The sequence below is a fragment of the Sander lucioperca genome, chromosome 5 (assembly GCF_008315115.2).
Source record: "Sander lucioperca isolate FBNREF2018 chromosome 5, SLUC_FBN_1.2, whole genome shotgun sequence".
Taxonomy (NCBI): Eukaryota; Metazoa; Chordata; class Actinopteri; order Perciformes; family Percidae; genus Sander; species Sander lucioperca.
This window is the reverse complement of record NC_050177.1, coordinates 10,989,377-11,014,438: the sequence shown is the minus strand read 5'-3', so window position 1 is coordinate 11,014,438 and position 25,062 is coordinate 10,989,377. Positions and strand designations below refer to the sequence as shown.

The 25,062-nt window shown below is 41.9% G+C and overlaps 2 protein-coding genes across 6 annotated transcripts in view; one reads left to right on the top strand and one right to left on the bottom strand.

Moving 5' to 3' along the window:
* The window catches only part of cux1b (cut-like homeobox 1b), a 65,142-nt gene extending 53,582 nt beyond the window's left edge, over nucleotides 1-11,560 (bottom strand). For 4 of the 5 annotated variants that reach the window (XM_031296609.2, XM_031296606.2, XM_031296607.2 and 1 more), the window contains exon 1: nucleotides 11,356-11,560. In XM_031296609.2, coding sequence (XP_031152469.1) covers nucleotides 11,356-11,418 — 63 coding nt within the window. In that variant the 5' untranslated portion in view covers nucleotides 11,419-11,560. Of the gene's footprint in view, nucleotides 1-9,467; nucleotides 9,709-11,355 lie in introns of those variants that run through there. The other variant, XM_036001541.1, reaches the window with a different exon arrangement.
* Nucleotides 11,561-17,067: 5,507 nt separating this feature from the next.
* On the top strand, nucleotides 17,068-19,029 carry LOC116047688 (alpha-(1,3)-fucosyltransferase 4-like). The gene has a single exon (XM_031296612.2). The coding sequence runs from the start codon at nucleotides 17,601-17,603 to the stop codon at nucleotides 18,759-18,761; it is 1,161 nt and encodes a 386-aa protein (XP_031152472.1). The 5' UTR covers nucleotides 17,068-17,600; the 3' UTR covers nucleotides 18,762-19,029.
* Nucleotides 19,030-25,062: the final 6,033 nt, after the last annotated feature.

The following is a 25,062-nucleotide window of genomic DNA, read 5'->3' as shown; positions in this document are numbered from 1 at the left end:
CGTTTGTATTGATCCATGTTTCTCTGCTGAGAGACTGGTTGTTGTTTTATCTCCCCAACATCCAAGCCTTAACTCTCCTGAAGCTTACTGAGAGCTAGTCATTATTTTGCCCGACCTACTGTCTGACAAGGGGCTTCAGAGGCCAGGCCTGAGCCTAAATACAAATATAATGAGACTAAGATAGTTTCTGGCGTGGAGGAAGTGCAGCTCACTTGGTCTCATTTTGCAGAGTTCGGATTTAGCTGGAGGCCTGTGTCACAAAGGGTGAGTGGTGTGGAGGGTGCAATGGGAGGAGAGGGGTATGGCTATATGCTAGGGTGTAATGCATTGGTGAAAGGGCAAGATTTTTCATCCCTGCGTTTACAGGGTGGAACGGCTAGGATATTGAGATCTGCGATAGGATCAGAGGGTAGTGAGCTGTTTCAGCTACGATAAAGGCCACGCATTACAAACAGAGGAAAGATAGAGAGAGAACCAGAGAGAGAGAGCGAGAGAGAGGGTGGGAGAGAGTATCACACCTCTCATCCCTGAATTAATGCCTCCTTTCTGCCAGGAAGCCATTCTGTGCCAGTGAGAGGAGATTGGGGAGGGGATGAGTGCACAGATACGGACTAAAAAAATGGAAACTGCGATCATGGAGAGGGGCGATAGGGATTAATCAAGTCTGGAAGAAGAGTGGGGCTCTCCAGGCCCTGTAGCACATGTGCTAGCCTGGGTCCCAAGGACTCGGGAAGCAATTGAAATCGCCGCCATTAGTTTACATGACATCAAATGCGCATGCACGTAACTATGGGGGGATAACGACAGGGTCACAGGTGCAGGCTAGCAATGTTGTAGACATCCACTCATCATCCTACACCCATAGGCGAGCTGGTCTTTTTGGCCTAGAAAGTCTATGACCCTGGGCAATGGAGTAGTGTTCAAAGTTACTCTAACTTAGTTAGGATTTGATCTGTTCTCAGTTCGTTAGCCCATTTGATTTGTTGTAATTCACTTAGATTTCCATTTAAGGACTACAAGCAGCTTCATGCTACTGGCACAGTGACGGTACAGTGAAAAAGGTCTGAATCACTCTCATGTGCCTCTGGTACATTAAATCCCCGCTCTGCATGATGCCCTTTTTCACATTTTAATTTAGCCTTGTCTATCTGTTGTATCTAGTAATTTTCTAGACGCCTGATGATGACACATCAGCAGGAGTTGTGCCACGGCCTATAAAAGCAGCGTGTTGACTTCTACGCATTAATCAAAAGCGTGTATGAAAATGCCTATTAGGTTAGATATATCTGGAGTCTTTAATGTGTCCAACACATGCCGTCACTATTTTCTGGCATGGCCTCTCTTTTTGACTGAGTTTGACACCCATGGTCTAACGATCAACGTCAACAGAGCATGTCCTGGGGCTAAGTCTTACTCAGCCTTTATGAGTACGAGTTTTTCTGCTCTGCTTGCACGGCTTTTGAGAGGAAAAGGCCGAGAAACACAGTGAGAAAGAGAGAATGAGCATAGCTAATCCTTACAGTAATGGCAGAATAATTAGCTTGCATTAGGCTATGTAATGGGTTGTAATTATATCATTTATTCTGTGTTGAGAGAATGTGATATAAAGTCTACACAATGAAGGAAGAGGAATTGAGCTCAGTGGGAAGTAGGATGGAGCATGTGTAAGAGCTCAGGCTCTTTCTATTGATTGATACAAACATCAAACAAACCACTAGAGTAATGGGAGGAGTGAAGGACAGCTAAAAGCTATTTGGAGCCTCCACTGCATAAAAGACTTGACCTGTTCCACACAGCCTACATATCAAAACCATCAAACAGCAATCAATAGACCAAAGCGGTCAACTCAACAAACCGTCACCCTACTAAAACATCAAACCCCCGGCCCAAGCGTCAGATGATAGGCTACACTCAGCTTATCCATTACCATCAGATAAAGAGGAGATAAAACACACAGCCCTAATCCTTTCATGTGTCGTGACAGCCACAGCAGCCTCCAAGGCATTCCTTCAGTCTGGCTCTCAAATAGTTTTATGGCGGAAGGCAGCCATTCAGTCAGCCAGCCAGCCAGTCAGGGCTGTTCTGGTCTGTTTGTCTTATTTCACAGTTTACACGCTGTTTTATAGGTAGTTATTATGGTCACCATGGTGATGCCATACGTTTTTATGGTCTTTTGGTCTGAGGGCAGAGAGTGTAATAAACGAAAAAACACACACACATGAAAACAAAGACTCACAAAACACACTCCTGCTGTGGAAAGGTCTCCTGTCCCTCCCTTCCTCCCTCCCTCACTTTTTATCAGTCTCACCAAATACCTATCTCCCTACTTTCTGCTTCATGTGAAACATGGATAGGCTAACGTACAATTGTCCTCTCTCATTCCACATCTGGAGCTGATCAGAGGGCCTCCTGGAAGTTGAGGCCTCTGGGCCTATTAATAACCATACCGCTGAACTCAGGGTCAAACAGCAGTCAGCGGATGAGCCTGTGTCTACTAAACACATATTCCCTTCCCCCTTCCCCCATCCTCAAGAGGACAACTCTCACTTTTAAAAAAACGAGACAGCAGGCTACAGAGTTTAGCAACGTACATCCAGTTTTATGCTTTTCAACTGGGGGCATACACCATATAGAGACTGCTCCATCCCAAGCGGGAGCTCACAAATTATTCACAAATAAGTCTACAGTTTGAAACTTCTCACCTCGCACTTGGTCATCCTTTTAAAAATAAAACAAATACATAAGCATAGGAAAACAGCCTGGGCTAATTGTGAGATCATTTTCTCCCTTCTTGAGTTGTTTATTTTCTTCTTCTTTCCACATGCGAACAAGTTCAAGTTCAAGGAGGCTAGACCTGTTAAAAGGCTAGACAGATGGTAAAGCCATCATCTGTTAGCTCTAAAGGTTAGACCAGTCAGACAGCCCAGGTCATCCTGAGGTCTATAGGGTCATACCACCTCTGAACCCTGGCTCCAGTCCGACAGCTGCTCGGGTCAAATGCCAGGGAGAGGTTAAGGTATCGTCTGAGGACGTCCAATGAATTTAACAGATATAGGACTGTCTCATTTGTATAGAATTCCCCATGTTTTGACGCACACACACACACACACGTTTGTTTCACTATCTTTGTGGGGACCCGTCATTGACATAATGCATTCCCTAGCCCCTTACCCTAACCTTAACCATCACAACTAAATGCCTAACCTTAACCCTTACCCTCACCCTAACCATAACCTAATTCTAACCCTAATCCTAAAACCAAGTCTTAACCCTCAAACAGCCCTTTAACCTTGTGGGGTCCAGCATTTTGGGCCCCACAAGTATACTGTATTCCCCGGTTTTGGACCCCACGAATATAGTAAAACAAGCACACACACACACACACACACACACACACACACACACTTTGTCCTACTTTTCTTAATCTTGCATTAGGCAAAGCCTGTGCAGTAATAATAGCAGGGTGCTAATAGTTAAAAAATGTAATCTGATTCCCACAACAATTTAAATTTGCATATCAAGCATTACAACAATTTTGGTTCACCACACCTGAATAAGACGATAAGATAATAAGTCGATTTCGCCTCAAAAACTGAAAACAAACAGAAGCGGTCAGTGCGTACACTTCCTCAACTGACTTCGCCTGACTCTACAACGTAAAACTAATGCAGCGAATGTCTTACTGAATGCAGAGAACAATTTGCTAAGCATAAACCACCCCCATCCAACACACATGCACCTGTGAATACATGGGTAGTTGAATCATCATAATCGGTGGTAGTTTTCTGCTGAGCCCAGCCAGCAGTCTGTGTTATTTTTAGAGGGCTGACACAGAAGCAAGCCGTCCATTTACTCTGTGAGCTGGCAGCAGGACCATCACAGCTCTGGTTGCTTTCAAACTACCAAAATGGGAATGAGCTCAACATAAACACTGCAAAGGTGTGGACACTTACTGAAACGAAATTAACTCAGATTCAGAGCCATTACAATTCCATTACTTTGACATTTAGGCTCTTTATAACACAAGGTGGTGTATGTATGATATTGCCAAATCCACACACATTAAACAAGCAAACATCTCATCATATTATAGCTGTGATGATGCATGCATACATTTACAGAGGGAAAACAGAACTACTATATTAACACAGTGAGTCAATAGGACAAATTTAATCACACCGTCAACCGAGCAATAGTAGAAAGACATGTGAAAGTTTGTTCCATCCCTTATTTCAAAGCTAAGTGAGGGGATTAAACAATAAACAGCTCGCCTTTGCTTTAGTCACACGAAACCCTAATTTGTAGAATAATAAAAATTCCTGTGGTAGCAAATCACAAACTCCTGGATGGACTGAACACAAGACAAAAGCAAGTGGAAATGGAGAGAGTAACAGAATTTGGAGTGAGAACTAAGGCTAAAGGTTAAAGGCTGTTCCCCTCTGATGTGAATGATGGGCTGAGCCTGAAGGTCAGCTATGGATCTAGCAACTGAAGCCATGATTGACATTAAAAATTACACAGAGTGAGCTATTAGCAGATAGCAGGCCATATCATAATTCAATCCCTACACCATCAAAGTGCACCAATCTCATAATTCAATGCCAAAAACCATTAGCCTGCAGCACACCAATATCATAATTCAATCCTGAGGCCATCAGCCCTTGCCAATATCATAATTCAATACTTGGACCATTAGGACACACCAATAGGCCTATTAGAATTCAATACCTATGGCCAATGATCTAACAGGACACTGATACTGGAGTCATGGGTTGACATGGGATGAGGTCTGTGCACATCGGGCCTTATTTAGACCCAGCTTCCTTGATAACAGTGAGATAAACAACACTAAAATTAGGTAGGGCAAGTGGTTCACCAATAGCTTGGCTACACCAGAAGCTGAAGACCACAGAGTGTTTGCTGCAGAAATACATTTCGACAAGGCTTATGCAGAGGGACATGTTTGTTGAATAAAATGAAACTCTGCATTAGCTTCAAATTCAGCAGTGCGCTCAGCCAAACTCGTCAAAACCGTTTCAAACACTGGCCCTCAGTGTGCGACCGTCTGCAGTTGGTCTAAATTATCACATTGTGGTACCTTGTGGAAATGGGAGTCCATTTCGTTTTCTGGTCCATTGCCTCCGTTTATATTTCCATGTTAACATCTTGTTTAGCTCCTCAAAAATACTGCAAATCTCATCCAGGCTCGGCTTGCTGGGTCATCAGAAATCTGCACCTTAACCAATCAAATGGTTTTTAACAGCTCATATTTCCTCAGCTGCTTTAAGTCAATTTTTGACCAGAGTTGTCATTATTCAAAGTTATTCTCACCACACATTTCTTAGGTTTCCTCACTTAACTCTAAACCTCATGTAGAGTGTAAAATGACTCTGGAGAATGGAAAAATACAGGAAAGAACGATGTATTACCGAAAAATTTAAGAAATTACTCGAATGACAGAACATTTTATCAGCAACTATTTTGACAATTGATTAACTATTTTTCTAGTAAAAATGTCAAACAGTGGGCGCCCAGATAGCTCAGTTGGTAGAGCGGGCGCCCATATACAGAGGTTTACTCCTCGACGCAGCAGGCCCGGGTTCGACTCCGACCTGCGGCCCTTTGCTGCATGTCATTTCCCCCCCCCCGCCTCTCTCTCCCCTTTCATGTCTTCAGCTGTCCTGTCAAATAAAGGCGTAAAAACACCCAAAAAATTATCTTAAAAAAAATAAAAATGCCAAACAGTCATTGGGTTCCAGGCAGCTCCTCAGTCGTGAGGATTTTCTACATTTTATATCATTGTAAACTGAATATCTGTCGGTTTTTGACTGTTGGTCGGACAACAAAAGCAATCCGAAGATGTCATCTTCAAAAAATTATTCAATTGAGAAAACAATCGGCAGATTAAATCGATAAAAATAAAAAAAATCTTCAGTTGCAGCTCTAAAATAATCGTTCGCTGCAGACCTACTTTATTACAACGTGACCAATGGAGTTTAATTGGTTGTAGGTCACATACCTTTAAAAACTATTAACTATGTAAAAAAAGCTGGCATTTTGAATTAGATCACCTTGATGAAGGTGAAATAGCTACAAATATGTGGTAGACAAAAAGATGAAAACAAAAGCAACAACAAAAGAGTGCAAGTGGGTTTTGTTGTCTGCACCTTCTTACTTTAACAGTCAACTATAGACAACAGACATTTGTTTTACCCTTGGGAATGCAAGATTTGAGTTTACTGCAAATCGTAGGCTTAATATTACAAGACGAACAACAGACTTTACAAGATTACATCGGCCTTCGAGGTACGGTTTCAAGTGTATTGCTTGATTTTTAAATAAATGAAGTGGACATCACACTCAAACTCACAAGTAGAAATAGCCAGTATACTCCAACGTGAGCCTAAAGAGAAGTGTCCAGTCACTGAAGCCCAAGCTCTCTCTACTGGAATACAGAGCAGCAGAATAATGGATGCTTCTGTCATGAGATACAGTGAAACTCTATGATGCTGGAGGTGAGAGAGACTCCAAGTGGGTCTGTAAATAATGCCTGCCACTTGAAAATAGGTCTGTGGAAACTGCCCCCTGTGCTCTTGTTGCTGGCTGTTTGGTGGAAGTTTTGTCTGTGTGGTTATTTACATATATCTTTTAGTGTCAAGTGCTATCATATGAAAGCAATATTGCAAGATTTTTTGGTGATTAGGAGCCACACCAAATATAAATTTGTTTATAAAGTTTTTTTATGAATATAACCATAACTAAAGAGCTGCATTGTGGTGCTTTTGTAAGACAAGGGTACAAGTTACTGATCCTAGCTGTTAAGGATACAGTACACACTGCAGCCTGTAACAAGTTTGAAGTCAGCACAGTTGACACTAAGTAATACCATTTGATTTAGTTATTGAGCATGCCAAGACATCAAATATATTTTGAAAATATCGGCTAGGGAATAACTTGTGTACTGAAACCGAAAAGTCTGTCAGTATGTTTCAGAGTAGCAGGAAAGTTACAAAGTAAAAATGTATTAGTTAGATGAAAGCAGTAAACATACTTTAACAGCAAGCCCCTCTATTATATTGTGATGTCCACAATCGGTCTGTGGAGGAATGCTGCAACATAAATTTTCTTATAATAAGTCTGCCATGATAATATGTACAATATGTTGTGGTGATTCATTTCATTTCAAAGTGTAAGAACACATGAAAGTCACTGCAACAAAAAGTAACTCTACAGTCTTTAAGGTGTCCGTTGGCCCAGTTTTCTTTCAGGCATATCTCATTATACTGTATCATCTCTGCATGTATTAAAAATGTTCAATTTATGAATGAAATAAAAAAAATAATGTGTTTTATGGGTAAGAAAAATAGACCTTCACAATAATTAAATGATAATACTAAGTAATTAGTATACTAGTATGACCAGGATTATTAGGCATTTCTATTCTGTACAAGAGGGGACGAGGTTATTAGTTATTTTATATTACAATATTTGCATTTCGTATTAACATTAAGACCATCTTAACTACAAGCGGGTCAAATGAAATGCAGCCTCGTTAAATGTTTTAGTGTTGCTGAATCTAAAATTACACATTGTGGAAACAAAAAACACATTTATGTGATATTTTTATCCTAAGCAGAGACTTCCACACCTTCATGTTTTATAAAGAAACATCTCTGTTCGTCAAACACTTTGCTTAAAGCCTGCATTAAGAGCTGCTGACTCCATCTGTTTGGGTACCCCTATTTTTAGACTTCTGTTAAGTGTTTTTAATCCGTTGTTCAAACATCAGATGACATGGGTCAAAATTCATTTTGCAAAGTGGGAAAATTTGTTTAAATAAATATTCTGGTATTGACTCAGAGTGAAATGTATTTATTGTGTTTTATTTTTATTTTTTTTATTTTTTTTAAATCGGATAAACTGAGTCTAGTGTAGACACCCCTCAAAGCTTAGGGAGGGTGAAAAAAAACTAAGCCAGACTGCGGCGTACAATAAATCGCTGAGGAGTTGGGGAGTAGGGGCCTCCGGTGAGAATTAGCCACTGATAAGGTGATAAAGAGAAGTTTTTTTCAGAGCTGCACATTCCTCTGAGTCGTATGGAGTGTGACGTTCATAAGGACACACTAGAACGTCTTAGAAAGTAGGATGACATAGCCCTGACCAAAGTAGACCGAGGGCAGACCAAAGACCTGACATGCACTCGTCCCTCACTCTGACTCATGCTTAGTCGCTCACCACCCACCGACACACAGTGAAACCTCAGTCCCAATGCCAGGTTTTGTCACTGGGCAGAGAAGCGGTTGGCTACAGTAAAAGCATGACGTGATGCCCCTTCCTCTATGCTCCCCCAGCCTGTGCAGCAACAGAGGGGTAAAAATATCCCACCAGTGAGTTCAGACAACCAGCTCATAAATTAACACTAAAACTCCTGCAGACAACAGTGGGCCAGTCGCTGAGAGATTTAAACCACTCAGGTTGCCATTGACCATAGATCCCCGGGATCAGCTTACAAAACCCTTTTCCTAAATTTACCCATTAGGAGGTGGTGAATAAGAACAGGCTCTGGATCAGTTTTCACCTAAGTCACTATTTAGCTGTACGCTAAGCAAAAATGGCTCTAGGGTGCTTTGTTCCAGGAAATGTTATGAGGTGAGATGTAGGCTATTAGGCCTAAATTGGGAATTGTGTATAGCAGAAAGGTCTGTTCTTAATTTTCCCGAGCTTACACAGAAAATATAAAGTATAGGTTTAGCCTCAGCTATTCGCTCATATCTTATTAAGGCTTGCCTGTAATGAAGCGCAATCTCTCAAGTAGAAACACAATGTTCCAGCAAACTGCTTGACTGGGTCAAAAAAAAAAAAAAAAAAGGGAGAAAAAAAACAACAGGACAGAAGAGTGATGATCTCCTCTAAAGAAACTCAACTCTGTAATGGACGGACAGGGATTACAGACGTTAAAACCTCCTCCATCTGTAATTCACTGTCACCCTGCCATCATCTCTGAATCACTGATCCATTTTGCAAGTGTGCGAGACCTTGCTAAAAGCATCACTGTTGCACCCATTTGTGTTTGTAGTGGTGGTGGGGGGGGGGGGAAAAAAGCATGCAGAAAAGACAAGTTAACAGCTTGCTGTGCCGTTTCAAAGCACTCTCTGTCCTGTAACAACCACCTAGCTAGTTTCTCACGCAGGGAATGGGACACACTGATCAAATAGGATTTTAATGAACATCAGCAGTTGGAGCCTGAGGAGTAGATGCTATGATGGCTTAAAGCTACCTACATCTAGGTTGGGTTGGATTTTCATCATCAAACGAAACAAAAAAAGAAAAACATTCCTTTGCTGGTGCCTCGCTAACAGAAAAAACAGACAGTGAATCTACACTGTCCATTCGATCACAAGGAAGAAGCAAATGAGAAAGCAATTGCTGACAAAGCCAAGTGTAGACCATAATCATGTCATACTAACCCTGCATCATCCTCAGAAAGTGGATAAGAAAAACAGGTTCTTCTCTAAAGGCTTTCCTCTAGGAGCCTCTTGGTGGGAGGGAGAGTAAATAAGATGTCATCAATAATAGACAGTGGATGTTCTAAGCAGTTCTGCACACACACACATAGACACACACAAGCTCCGACTGATTCCTATCCTGCAGACAGGCCTGCCAACCGCCAGGCTTTTTGCACACGCTCAGATTCACTGTCCTGACTAATCGCTTGTGATAGGGGCCTTTGCCATAATTACCCAGGGCCTTATCACAAACTTATGCGATGCATTTTTCATGTCCTGGCTGCTGGCAGTGCCTTCACTGTCCGTGCTGGCAGTCAATCTACAAAAAAGACCGATCTCAGACAAAATCACACGCACGCACACACACACACACACACACCAGTTCAGATGGGGCAAAATGGGTGAAAGCCGGGTGAAGGGCCATAGAAGAGAGAGGGAAAAAAATTAAAAGGAGGGGAGGGGGAGGTGAGAGAGAGGAAGATTGGAGGAGGGGGGGGGGCTGGCAGGAAGGGGGTGGGAGATAGATAGTGAGGAAAGAAAAGAGAAAGCAGTCTCAATTTTTTTACATAATGCATGAACAAGGGGGCACGAGTAGGAGGACCAAACAGGATCAAATAAATAGGAGAAGTGAAGCCTTGATGATGTGGCATAAGTGCAACACAAAGCCCGCTGGGAAGACTTGTTCACTGTCCTTTTGTCTACCCAGTCATAGGGGCATCATGACCTAAATAAAAGTTTAAATCCCAACCCTGCGCGATGTACAAAATGATGTATGAATAATTGGGCTAGCCTACATAATGCAATCTTATGTTAATGACGACGGCGACCGAGCTCCTAATATTCATAAATTGTGATTTGAAATTCAGCAATGCACGTTAAATGCCACTGGAAAACACAACAGTGCCATTGTCTACATGTCTTGTGATAGGTCAAACACGCTCTAATATACACTAGCTATATTCATACACTGGATAGGCCCAATATCTTTCTCATATCCTTCACTGTGGATCGTCAACGTGCACGCCGAAATTAGTGGCGTGCGTGAGGCTGGGGCATTTCTGGAGTTCATCATAATCAACAAGGTCACGATCTTTCATATTTCTACTATCATTCTATTTCGTTGCATCGTGTCAACAAACACTGTCCCGTCCCGTCCACTTCCACAGACGTGGCAATGTCTGTAAAAAACCTCACAGTGTATAATTGCCGTCAGGGGAAACCGAGAAAAAAAAACGGCCAAGTTGATCAACCATAATTACGGAGACGACTTAAATATAAACTGCTTCAAATCCGTTAGCCGATAAGGTTGCTAATGTTTTCATTCGCATTCAACTAAACTTACCAATTTGACAGTTAAAGCTGGAAAAAAAACACAAGCAAAGCGGTGTTGTGTGTCTGAGCTGCCCGTCTCAACGTTTGGTGTCACCACAGCGCCACCGTATAATGAGTCGCACTTATTTTTCCCCCAAATTATCCAACCTTACAGCGGCTAAGCGTCGGGCTAACTACGGCTACTCGCTCTAGTAAAAGTTGAAGAACACGCAATAAAGATAGCTAGCCGAAAGCTTTTCGTCAAAGCCCTGCCGTTTTGTTTTTATTTCGGCGCTTCCCCGCGGCGTCGCCCCGGCTTGCCCAGTTGCAGTGTCCGATCGATGTTGAATTGAACAAAGAGGATCAATTTCTGATCAGCGAGAGAGCCACTTTCATCAATGTGAGGAAGAGGTCTTGAATTCTCTTCCGAAACACCTACGAGACGACCGCGGAAAAAAACACAAAACACAGCGACGGAAAGAGACAAGACAGCCGAAGCGAATAGAGGACAGACGATTTAAACAGAGGTTAAACTGACCTGTAGTTGTTGTAAGTCAAAGCGCTTCCAATATTGAAACATCGATCCTGCATTGGCCGCCATCTTGAGACATATTGAGACAGGAATGAGATGCTGATAGAGAGCGCGGGGGTTGGAGTTCAGTGGAAAGGACCGGGCGGCCGGAAAACCCGGACCGGATCACTGCCACGACTCACCCGGATATCAGCTGGTGTGCGGAACGGAGTCAGCTCACAGGAGTGTTGCCTTAATAACGCCATTATAATTGCTTAAATAGCTTTTTATCAACATTCAGATATTACAGGTAAATAACCGAGCTGGCAATAAATTACTCTTGATTTTATTACCTTGAAATACACGAAATTGTGAGCGCCAGATCAGTCAATGTTTGAGGTTGTAGTTTGTGTGATCATTAGCCTATGTTTTATGGAAAGCAAATATACAAAATAATGCCAGGAGGCTACTTGGAAGCCATAGCCTCTCTAAAAAAAAAGCATTCAGTAGGATTGTTTTCTCTGAGCCATGTGGAGCTGTGTAAGATAATTTAGACCAACATGTATGTATTACACCAATGATCATTGCTTATCATTACTCCTCCAAAATCAGCATGACTGCCAAATTTAGAAATGAAATAAACACAATTGTTAGGGAGTGATTTTTATTTCCATTCAGCTACTTGGATTTTAGCTCAAACAAATGCACCTTTTTGAAACTGCTAATTTACACCAGTACAATTACATACATTTAACCAAAAAAACAACAACCGTACATTCAATTTATGAACACTATAGCTTATGTTTATGTTTTGTAGTTGTTTAAGGGATCCCAGTGAATGGCTTTTGTATTGTTCCATTATGGACGTGTATAAAGGGCAATTGCAATTGTAATAAAAAGTAAAATATAAATTGAAACCAAATGTAATTCATTTAAAAAAAGAAAATTTTTAGTTTTATTTTATTTATTTTTTTAACATGGTGGATCTATACAAACTCAGCATATGCAACAAAGCAGGGCTGCTGACAACCTGCTGAACTTGGCCATTTAAAAATGGGTAAAAGATGGAGTGGACTTCCACCTGGCACAAGCTATTTCCAGGTTTATGATCTTCTCAATTTATTATATGAATAAGTAAGCCAGCCTGATATTCTACTTTAGGGCATTCCTTTGCTACACAGATATTAATCAGATTAGTTATTCAAATAAGATTGTTGTGTTGTTAATCCTGTTAAGTCATTGCTGCAGCAGGGCAGCCCAGTGGTTAGAGTGTCAGAATGATACGTAGTATCTGTTGTTGAAGTGACCTTGAGCAACTCACTGAACCCTGGCTGCTCCTGAGGCGTCACTCCTGCTGACCATGTCCTCTGACCCCCTTCAGCTTGTGGATATGCAAAGAATTTCTAATTACACTGTATGTATGTATGGAGTGCCCTAAATTCCTGCGTCAAACTGTGCCGATTGTTCACCATAAAACACACCACACCTCAGCTTCAACCTTCAATTGCTCTGCAAAGCGGAGCCGAGCTGCTCAGGTTTATCAGGGCAACACATCTGTTTTACACGTTGTTTTCATTTTTAGCATTTTGTGGGTTCCCAAATGTGACTTGTCGAGTGTATCGTGAGGCCTTGGCTGTGTGGAAAATCAACGCCTGCATTCACACTGAAGGTTTTTTTTTTTTCTTCAACACTCAGAGGCTCCAGCTTTTAAAATAATTATTATAATATTGTATAGTTTTATTTTTTTTCCCCTAATCATTTTCATTTCTTTACAGCCATTGCACTTAAATTGCATTCACTAAAAATAACACAAGAATTTGCCATAGATAATAACAGCTCTTTCACTGCACTTGTGTGGGTACAAAGGTGGGCATTTTTGTGCTTTGAATTAGCTCAACTTTCAGGTCATTACTTGATTTGATTGGAAGCTATTTGTGTCTCCTCCTCTAACAGTATGAATGGTACTCAGTGCTCAACTGATGTGTAGCCTCAATAGCTTTGCCTTATTTTATTAGTTTTTATTTTGTTTGCCCATGACGCCCATGTGCATGTCACATGCAAATAGGAACAGCTGCTTAATATGAAAACAGTCATATAGCAGCATGATGTGTGACCATTTCTTTATCAGGTCTGCACTATGAAATACATAATGAATACTTTTTTGACTAAATACTGCATATGAACCAATGAATCCTGTTTAATCCTCTCATTTCTTTCCCTTTCCGCCATGTTAATCACTGTTTCCTTGGCTTGGCCTGCAGGACCTGTGATGCTACCTATCATTAAGCCAAACCAGAAATACAGGTCTGAGATAATCCCTACAGGCTTAGAAGCTTTGCAGTGTGTCCATTATGATGTGTTTGTATAGTTTTCTCTTACTAACACACACACAAAAACACACAACTAAAAGGAACATGGTATATTTTTATGGCACTGATATTACTATGAAATTAAAAGTATTCATTCATATTTTATCAATAAATAATGACATCTGATGGTAACTCCAAAATGCATGGTATTTGTTGAGACATGTTTTACATGTATTTAACAAGGCTGAACTTTATAGATAACACAATGATTAAATGTTTTAAATACTGTAAGGTGTTATAGTTACTTTTTTTGTAGTTATGTTATTTATTGTGTCATACAAGTGCCCATAACACACCAAAAACACTGTTGCAGTGGTGAAACATGAGTATAACGTCTTCCATGTGACATTACACTGCAAAAAAAAATTATTTTTCCTTTCTAAAAACCCTAAAAGAGTTTTTATAATCGTCCATCCAAAAGAAATCGTCAGAAATGAAGGACATTTTAGTCAAAAATGCAGCGCTTAAATTATAATACGATGAACAATAAAAGTTTCTATAGCTAATGTATGTTACCTAAGATCTTTGATTCAATTCAATTCTGCTTCAAGTAAGGCTCTATCAATGCTTTTTGTATGTAGCCCCTTTACTGTGTTTTGATGCAAAATTGTATCTAGTAAAGTAATCATTTCATTTTGTAAAATGATCTTAATGCAAACTTCATCATGAACATTACAAATCATTTGATTTTGTATTGCAGGCGCTTTTCTCAAACTCTCCGAATTTCAGCACACAGTATCTCATCAGATTTGACTGAAGCTTCACTAGGCTCTGGATTACTTTGAAGCAGTCGGGGGGGCACAGTGTAAGTCGGAACAAGTAAGAGTCTGAGTTATCAATCCACCTACAAATTATCATGTTCCTGCTACTGAGGCTCATGCACGTCTAGCATTAAATGACTTGAGAGGGTTTTTTTCCCCCTCACTTGTCTTTTTACTACACTCTATGTTAAAATTAGAGAGAAGGGAAAAACACAGCGTAAATTGTTCTTGACTATTGTACAGCATACAGAACATGTTGGGGCACACAGATTTAGCCTCTAAAAAGACTCATCAGTTCATGTACATTTGGTTAAAGTTTAAATATGGAGACACAAACACACATTCTTTGTGTCAGTGGCATTATACAACTAGATATTATGCCCTGACATAGCTACAGGGTAGAAAATAAAACAGCCATTCTGTCCTTTAGCTTTCCCACTTTTCTGTGTTTGTGTCCCTTGTCCTGCTGCTCATTGACTCTGCCTGCAAGGTGCTTTTAGCGGGTCTTGTGTGGCCGGCGTAGAGATGGATGCGAGGCCCTTGGGAGCTGCAGGCAGAGAGCAACACTGATCATGTCAGACAGGCTGGGGAGGCTGCATAAGATCATCATCAGCCAGCAGTGGAGTGAATCGCCGCAGTGGTACTTTCACACAACCTCTGACCTCTGGGGTAACCTCTGGGGTCATGATCAAGGTCAGGGGTCGGCGAGGGCCTCTGTGATCAGGGAGCTCGCAGGCCCCTCCTGCCGCTACCTCCTCTTTCTTTCGCCATGTTTTTCGGGGGGTTTTCTCTCTCGCGCTCTCTCTCCTTCCCTCATATTCTATCTTGTTTGTCTATCGCTCACACTCTCTTTCACTGGCCGGGACCAATTGAGACATCCCATCCCCTGGGAGTGCAAAGAGGAAAGCAAGAGAAAATCAATAGGGAAGATGAGTGAAGACCTGGGGGTCCCATCAAAAAATGAATGCTTTTCTCTGTGCTGGTATGACACACACACACACACACACACACACACACACACACACACACACACACACACACACACACACACACACACAGATACACAGTGTTACTTCTGACAAACAGGAAGGTTGCAGAAAACATGGGATTGGAAAATGTACAAAGCTAGAGAAAACTTTTGTCTGCAAAGTGTGTGTGTGTGTGTGTGTGTGTGTGTGTGTGTGTGTGTGTGTGTGTGTGTGTGTGTGTGTGTGTGTGTTTGCCCTGTAATAACACTAATCATCACCTAATCCTCATAAGATGGTAGACACTGTCCATATAAAATGACCTGAGAAGCCCCACATGTGGCCCGTTCCTGCAGTGATGTTTGAAGAAGAGAAAGATGATATTGATCTGTTTGTGGAGATTCGAGGTGTGAAACAGCAAATGAAAGAGCTTGATGACAAAGAAAAAAGTTTTTATAGCATGAAAAAAGCGGAAAAATGGAGCAAACATAAACGTCAAGCTTTGTGTATCACCCTGGCTGTAATATGAGCTGAACAAAATGCCACCATATCACTAATCAGTGCAACTTTAATTGCAGCATATTTCCAGAAATATTTCCGTGGGTTTTTTGCAAAATTGAACTGAAAGAAGCAAAACAAAACAAAACTCATAATATATGCATAAATAATGCAGAAAGAATACAAAACCTCTTATGGGGATAACTAGAAACACACACATGCATGCACGCACTCACACAAACACACAATGAGACCCTCCATGGTGAAGAAAAGTGAATGGATAACAGGAAGGAGGAGGACCCAGTGGAGACACACATGCTTCTTGCTTCATCTCCTCCCACTCCTCCTTGTCTGCCATTTTTTCCACTCACACTCAGACTTCATGACATCCTCTGTCTGCGGGGAGGAATAATGTTGTCCCAGTCACGCTGTGTTTTTCCTGCCCACCAGAGATCAGACATAACACAGTACAGGATTTCCAACTCTGCCGCCTCATCATTTTTTCATTAGTTTTGATCAGAATGTATTCACATAACGACGATCTGGATTTTTGATCCTTTATCACAGAGAATAATGTGTCCCTATCTGAGATATATATATATATTTGTTTATTCCTGTATTTGTTTAGGTTAGATCACCAAATTAAAACGGTGAGACATTTAAGATTTTTGGGTTAGAGGGTGTAATGCTGGGTCATGTAAAACATTCAAGACAAACCTTTCCAAAGCCTCGCTGCTGCTTGCCTAATTTCCAGATGAAATGTTTATTCATTGGCCAAATTAAACATGCATGTTTTGAGAAAAAGTCCAATGTCACTACACAACACTGGCTGCACGGGACACTTCACAGGGGGGGGCTTTGTGCTTGTATAGGGAGACACCTAGTGGTGAATGACGTGTAGCGTTTATGTAGGGCGAAATGGAAGATTGGGTTTATTATCTTGACAAGTCGAAAAAGATTTCATTAGTCAACCCATTAGATCTAAAGGGTTTATTTGCTAATTAATGTAATATGAGTCTATTGGCTATCACTCTAATTTAGGCTCCAGTTTTGCCAATTCTCCAAACCCTATATACTTCTATATTGACTCCAGGCCTCAATCTTAAAATAATGTGCCTTTATAAAGAGAGTAATTTACAAGCTAAATTAAAATATGTCTTTTGCTTTACAAAATGACCTCTGCTTACTTCATCAGCAGGGCACCGCGCCCTGGTCCAAAGTGTTTACCCAACTTAAAAGTGCCTGGGAGGCCAACCGACCGTCAGCAGGCCGCACAAAAGCCCTATTCACCGGTAACAGGAACCCAGACCAACGCTGCCACGTCAAAATGTTCGAGCATAGCCTACCTCCCCGGTGCAAATGTTTTTTACTCTCTTTTGACCATTGAGGAGGACAGATAGGCCAGGCGACAACAATACAGATGGAAGCAGTGGCTCAACTGTCTTAACAATCTGACCTAATGTTATTTGGATTCTTTATCTCACCCTACCTCATTCAGGCTCACATAATCACGAGAAATTGGAGGACATAAAGGTGTGTCAGCAGGCTGCAATTATTTTTGTCCTCTACATTTCCTGACAAGTGAACTGACCTAGGCCTAGCCTACTACTTTGTGGACCAAGGGGACCTCTGTAAGAGGTTTTTGGACTTTGGGGGGAACTGCAGGTTGAAGGGCGTCGATGGGAATTGGGGCTCATTGGAGAGCAGCGGGCCGCTCCACAATCACAAGGGGATCAGGTTTGTCCCAGCAGGAGATATTTGGTGTACTTGTTCTCAAAAGGACCTGCTCCTCTGTGTGCGTGGCCAGCGTTGGGTTTCTGTTCCTTCTGGGAGTCTGCCTGCTCTACTTACCGGACCCGTTGACGCTGGAACCGTTAGTATCTGAGGAGAACAGCGGGGCGACCCTCCTGATATGGACGCATCCATTCGGTCGGTACCGCAAACTGCCGGACTGCTTTGCGCTCTATCAGATCGGCGGGTGCACGCTCACCGACGACGGGCGCGCGTACCCGCAGGCTGACGCTGTGATCATTCACCACCGGGAAGTTGCCAGCGGCACCGCTGATCTGCCACAGGAACCGCGGCCACGTGCGCAAAAGTGGATATGGATGAACTACGAGTCCCCCGCGCACACACCCAGACTATGGCGCTTTGAGGATGTTTTTAACCTCACAATGACCTACCGGACAGACTCAGATATTTTTCTGCCGTACGGGTATTTGCGCCCCCGTGAACATAGAACCAATGGTCTCCAGAACCGCTTTGCTCATCCGCTCCGCGCACCCTCGCGCTTACACCTCCTCCGGCCCCGCCTCCTGGCCTGGGTCATCAGCAACTGGTCGGAGTCCCATGCGCGCGTGGCCCTATATTACCAGCTCCGCCGGTACATCCAGGTGGATGTGTTCGGGCGCGCGGGTCGGCCGTTACCGGAGGACAGCGGCGGCAGCGTGGTGCGGCTGGTCGGACGGTACCAGTTCTACCTGGCGCTGGAGAACTCGCAGCACACCGACTACATCACAGAAAAGCTGTGGAACGCGGTGCGGGCCGGTGCCATCCCGGTGGTCCTTGGTCCCTCCAGGCAGAACTATGAGCGCTTCCTGCCCCCCGAGGCCTTCATCCACGTGGACGACTTCCCCACAGTGCGAGGGCTGGCCCGGTACCTGCTGATGCTGAGGCGCAACCCGGCTCGGCTGAGGCAGCACCTGGACTGGAGAGGGAGCTACAGCGTGCACCAGCCCACCTTCTGGGCTGAACACTACTGTACGGCCTGCAGGGCGGTGAGGAGGAACAGAGGCAGAACCGACGTGGTTGAAGACTTGACACGATGGTTTCACTCGTGAAAACAGCAGAATCACCTCACGCACCTGATTGAACTGAGAGACTGTCTGTGACAGTGGGACTTACTGTCCACCTGATGAAATCATCAATTTATCAGCAAGCACCCCTGATTGTCTGGGAGACTGTTGATTTCATTTGATTTATATCACTTTAATTGAAATCCAAAACATGGATTTTGTACATGTGCCTATCCCCAAAAAATGTAAACTTTGCATTCACTGTACACTCAACTTTTACATTACGCCTAATTGAATGTCCGCTGATGAGACAAATGAGCTTGCAAAGACAAGACTAGCTTGAGATGATTCATCGCAGTAAACAGTGTTTCTGCTTGCCAAATGCGTCAAAATCCTCACTTTCAACTTTAGCATGAAGTTGTATGGTGCTACAAAACAACTTACTGACAAATAATAAAGGTGATCAAATGTTAACTGTGATAGGCTACATTATCTCATGCAAGTTCCACCTTTGCAAGGTGACTTTTACACACAGCTGAAATGGAAATCAGGGCTTGAAAGGTAGAATGAAACATTTTTTTTGAAAAGTGGTCATTAGTAGGCTAATATCAAGAAAATATGATGTGGGATAGATGATGAAAAGATGAAAAAAAGCAGGCTTTAGGGTTGCGGTAAAGAATGTATTCAGAGGGAATGTGTGAATGAATGTGTAACCTGTTGTGTGTAAGTTCAGGGAGGCATTATCCAGACAACTCCAGAAAGTACATGAATACCTGCCTGTTTATCTCTTACGTGTGTACCTGTGGGGTTAGCACTGAATTATGTTGATCATCCCTGGATCTGGTATACTGTTTATCAACATATGTTTGATGCTTGTGTTATAGTAGGCCATGCATCCCTAAAATAGCACTCCGAGCGCTTGCCTTGAGTCTGCACATCATTGGCCACTTGATTGCAACACTGGCCTCAATTACTTTAAAGGTGTTGTTTGACCTCTTTGTTCATACTTATTGCACGACTTGTTAGAAAGAACGACAGCTGTACTAACATGCACATCCTCTATTGTTTCATTAAGCGTTGCTATTTACACAGCCTTGTTCATTTTGCTGATGTTTTTACTATCCTTTATACTGTATATTGTCATAGCTTAGACTACAGCAATAAGACAGAAAATAAGAGAATGGAGGAGGAGGTGAACATGCGCGCTTTAGATGTCACTTGATAGGAATCAGAAGCTGTGATGTGGATCATTTAAATTTACACCTCTGAGTTAGTGCCTTGACACAGAATTAACACTTTACACTGCCAAATGAGGCATTTCCTGCAGGCACAAGAGCAGCGAATAATATTGCATCCCAAAATGAGCTGATGCCTCAACAGCTGTTGAAACCGCTGACATCTATCAGCAGTAATGCTTTCAGACGGCCAGAACATCCAGACCCCTCATCCCTGTCATAATCCCATTCATGTACATGAAGGAGTTATAAGCATATCTAGTTACTGTGAGTACAATCACTCTTTATGTTTTCAAATATAGATCCACTACATGTTCTGAAGCTTGTTTGACGTGTCCTTATTCAATACCTTTCTGCTGTGGGAAGCATGTACAGCATGGCCTCTATTGTTTGGACAGAACAGGTGCTGGACAGTTGACCTAGTATTATACAGTATAAAGAAAGGGTACTCCCCTTATTGTTTCTTTAGTGCTCATCTGATAACAAAGAAGACTGCAAGAAGATCCGCCTGATGATTAAGAGGCTGTACAGGATATCTAGCATGTTTATTGCACTCGTTAAATTGCTATTAACCATTGCTTCCCATTTTATTACAATTTCTGGTCAGTAAATTGATACTGGATATCATCTTTGATCAAGGGAAAAAAAAAGGTTGAATACAACAGAAATATAATCAGCTACTTGACTGTTTGTGTATTGTGTATGTTTTTGGTGTTTCTGCTGACTGAGGCTGAGTCCCACCTCACATTGGTCTGACTCAAGGGAACCACTGTGGACCTCCTCTCTCATGGGACACATCTGTTCTGTTACATGCACCCAAAAAGGCCAAGAAGGAGGAGGCTCCAACAGCCGTCTGTTGGAGCAGAACCAGACCGGACAGATGCTGTGTTCATATAATACTCTATCTCTTTCCGTCTTGTGTGGCGCTGTACTGCCTCTCATGGTAACCTGTGTAACTGCCCTCAGCTTGCATGCTTTCACCATCATGGACCAGAACAGAGACAGTGTCATCAAAAAGAGCGACCTAAGGGACACTTGTGCCTGGGTGAGTATTTATTAGCTATTAGTCGTAAAGGCACAGATTTGAAAAGCATGACTGGATTTAGATTTCCACATAACATGCTCTATTTGAGAATATTTTCAGCATAATCTATATCTCACATTGACTTGTTTATTTACACTGTAATTACTCTTACTATTTTACAATGTTTCTACATCGATCACAGAAGTGTGAAGCTTGATGGCAGGTCGCCTTCACATTGGTAACAATGAGCTCAATGAGATGATGGAGTGTTCGAGACCCCTCAACTTCACTTTATTCCTAAACATGTTAGGAGGAAATAACTCAAAGGTAAGTTAGTTCCAAGGTTGTGATGATTGTGCAGTGTGCATTTTTAGCCTTTATCTTCTAATCAATGTTAGTTTACTTTCCAGAAATACTTTGATTATTTTAATTGGAATTCTGATGTTCACTAGATTTATTTATATATCAGCAATTTTATTTCATATTAAATCTATTATCAGTTTTGTGTGCAGTGCTGAAAAACACGAGTGCATAATGGATAATAAAATAGATTCATAGAATCTAATGTTAGTAGTTGGGTTTTCCTTTTTTTTCTCGTACACTACACTAAAACTGTAACTTGGCTTCGACTGGGAACCCTAATTAATATTGAAATATTTGATTTTAGTTTGGTTTGTGCTATTGTTTTAAATGATATTGATCATTTATTCATGCTTAGTTTCAGCCAAGTTTAAAGTTCAGCGTTGCTTGTATTGTCTCTCAAAGGGAAACCCAGTCAACTATAATCTTGATGTGTGCAATATTTCATAGTCTTGATTTTCTGTATTAAACTTTAGCATTTGCTAAAAAAAAACATATGGAAATTAAGAAAATGACACATAAAGTATAATGTGAAACCAGGTCAGTGCGGTGTACATCGTGTCTGTACAGATTACAGTTGTAATACTCGCAGCTTTACCTGTGCTTTTGTGTTTTGTGACCCAGAGGAGACGATTCTCAATGCCTTCAAGGTCTTTGACCCAAAAATAACAGGAGTACCTAGGGGGACAGTTTGCACAGACACCGCAGAAATTACTGTGCCTTAGATGAATATGAATTACTTTGCACAGTGCAGAAACGTAAATCACTACCAAAGTTCCAGGATGCAACAACGCATATCATGGTCAGTGAAATACAGATCACAGTTAATTCAAAGTCAAAGAGATGGAAACAGTAATTCTTCTTTCCTGTTGCTCTCTTGCAGGATGAAATATCATCTCATGTCACAGGCTGACAAGTTTACAGAGGATGAGGTGAGTTGTTGCTTGGCAACAAGGTGAAATATTGAATGTATCAATATGCGATAGTGATTCAAAGGTACCGGCGGTGGCGATACTGTTGAACTAGTTGAAGGTGAGCGCTGATGAATACCTAGAATCTGAGGCAATTTAATTTGATTTAAACCCCTTAACTACCAGCTACAGCTTATTACAAAGATCCTTCTCTGCTCTCTTCCAGACCCCCTCTTCACTAACAGTGCCATTCATAACCTACATGGCCCCTGGCGAGAGACTCAGTAATCTCATTTGTACAGCAACAGATGTTTCTCTTAAAAACATCCGTTGACTGGGGAGTGAAAAGTCTGCCTCTCATTCTCTCAAGGGATCAAAGAGACCAGTCTAATCGCTATGAAATCTGTCACATTTGTACTGGTTTGAAGAGACATATTGACTTACAGTAGGCTTACTATGTTGTGAAACGTAAACGCTCTCCCTCTCACACAGCCTACCCGTATTTTATGGGGAAGCTTTCATGCTCTGTACATCAAAAGACTGCACAAAGAGGGGGTGGGGTTGGGGAAAGAGAAAGGAAAATGCATATGAAACAACAAAACCCCCAGACAAATAAACAGCAGTGTTCCCATAGCAGCACGGTGCAGTAATCTGACGGCTGGTTTCCCATGGCTGTGTCTCACTGCCCCATAGACCTCCACTCTGTCTCACTGATGGCTCCTGTGATTGCAATCATCCATCTTACTGTCAAAGGCAAAAAAAAAGGGCAAGAAAGGGGAAATCACACACACCATCTCTCTCTCTTGCTCCCTCGTGTCCAGCAAACAAGCCACCCCACTGTGAGCAGAGCCAACACATGCACCATGCGTCCATTTGTTTGTATGTATGTGCGTGTGGCCATGCTTATATGATCTACAGAAAGAACATGTGTGGGTGTGCATCTTTGGTTGTCTGTGCCTGCCCATTATACTGCATGATCAGTCACTGGAGTGTACATGGGGGAGCGGTGGACATGTCTGATCTTGCAGCTGATCAAAAGCACCAGACTTGTTCCCTTGTGGCCATGCAAGCGGGCCTCATATCAACATGTCTCTGTTCAGTAGACAGGAAAAACAAGAAGAGAGAGACAGACAGAGGAGGAGGAGGAGGAGGAGGAGGAGATGGGGTACATCAGTAGGCTGTGGAGTAAGACAGAAACAGGCAGGCAAAGCACAGATGAAAGGGTGCATAAAGAGGCCAGAGTGGAATATATGACAATGATACATAACCGCACTTATCTCCCTGTTCTGATGTGCTAATTGAAATGGCAAAAGCCAGCTCTGTATTTCTCTATAGATGTAATAGCATGTTTGATCTTTATCTTTCTGCAAACCTGACAGCTCTCTTCATCACAAGAGTTATGGATAAAAAAAACAAAAAAAACTTTACCTGTTTGCTTGCCGGTAAATCAGATGTTTTCAAACTTTCTTCTAGATGTTGTAACCTTGACGACAAGATCTTGTGTTATGTGATCACCCACGGAGAGGACAAAGAGCAGGAGTCGAAAGAGGAGAAGAGACAGAAGGATGTAAAGAAGGAGAAGCTGTAAATAGTCTCGCCACACTGTGAGGTTGTGGTGCACAGTATGTGTGTAAATGTAATCATGTGCAATAAAGTGGTGACTCTACGAAATGAATCCCTTTGTTGTTGGGACTTTAATCTTACTTCAATGATGAACACAGATAAATATCTGCTGAGCACAATGTCTCACAAATTAAACAACAAAGCACACCTGAACATTGTTTAGTATAAAAGGTAATGAAACATGCACAGGACACAACAGAACAAGTATTTAAATGGTACATCAGTAGACTCAACCCTCAGAAATAACAGATACAGACATGTCAATCTCTTTTTTACTTATGATGGTTGAAGGAAAAGTTTGACATTTTGGTTTTCATTCGTGCCGAGAGTTAATTTAGAAAATCAATCCCACTCTCATGCGTGTATGGTAAAAGCAGCTGCCAGCAGCCATTTAGCTTAGCTTAGCACACACAGACTGGAAGCGGGGGGAAGAGCTAGCTTGACTCTGTCCGAAGCTAAAATTAAACTTCCTGTTGGGAGTCACGCATCTTTCCAAAAGGGTTTCCACTACTCATTAAACTTAGACACACCACATAACTATCCTAAATTCACTTCTTTTGTTGTGTTACATATTTGTAGCATTTCATTAACAAGTCAAACCAGATACACACTAACAGTTTAAAGCTATAGTGCGTTTCTGTCTCCCCCATGAGGAATTCTAAGTAATGACAACTAAATTGTCAGCACATCAACATGGTACAAGCCTTCTATGATCGTGCACCACCCCCACCCCTTCACCAGGCACTTGCTTGTAACCAAGGAGGATACGGAGGACTAAAAAAACATGGACTCTTCAGAAGAGGTAATTGTATCTTCTGTCAATTTTCTGCGCGAAAAGTCACCGGACGACACCATCTTCTTAACATAGCCATACTAAGAAATACAGACATACTGAGAATTACTACTACTGAGAGAGTTTTGTGGAGCTGATAGTCTTATTAAGCTTTATATCAACTTATTTGGCAATGGCTTGAATGTATTGGACATTCATTATTATAAAAAAAGATACGCACTAAATCTTTAAAGCTCCTTTAAAATGAGCTGAATTGATTTACTAGTGTTAATATTGAATTTTATTTACCGTTGCTATCAGAATTGCCCAACGCTTGAGTTATAAGTCAGAAGCTGCTCATAATTTTGGCCTTATCAATCACAGCTAGGCTAGCTGTTTCTATCTGTTTTCTGTTTGTGTA

Excerpts from the sequence above, each read along its gene's own strand:
- LOC116047688 (XM_031296612.2), top strand. The coding sequence starts at position 17,601 with ATGGGAATTGGGGCTCATTGGAGAGCAGCGGGCCGCTCCACAATCACA.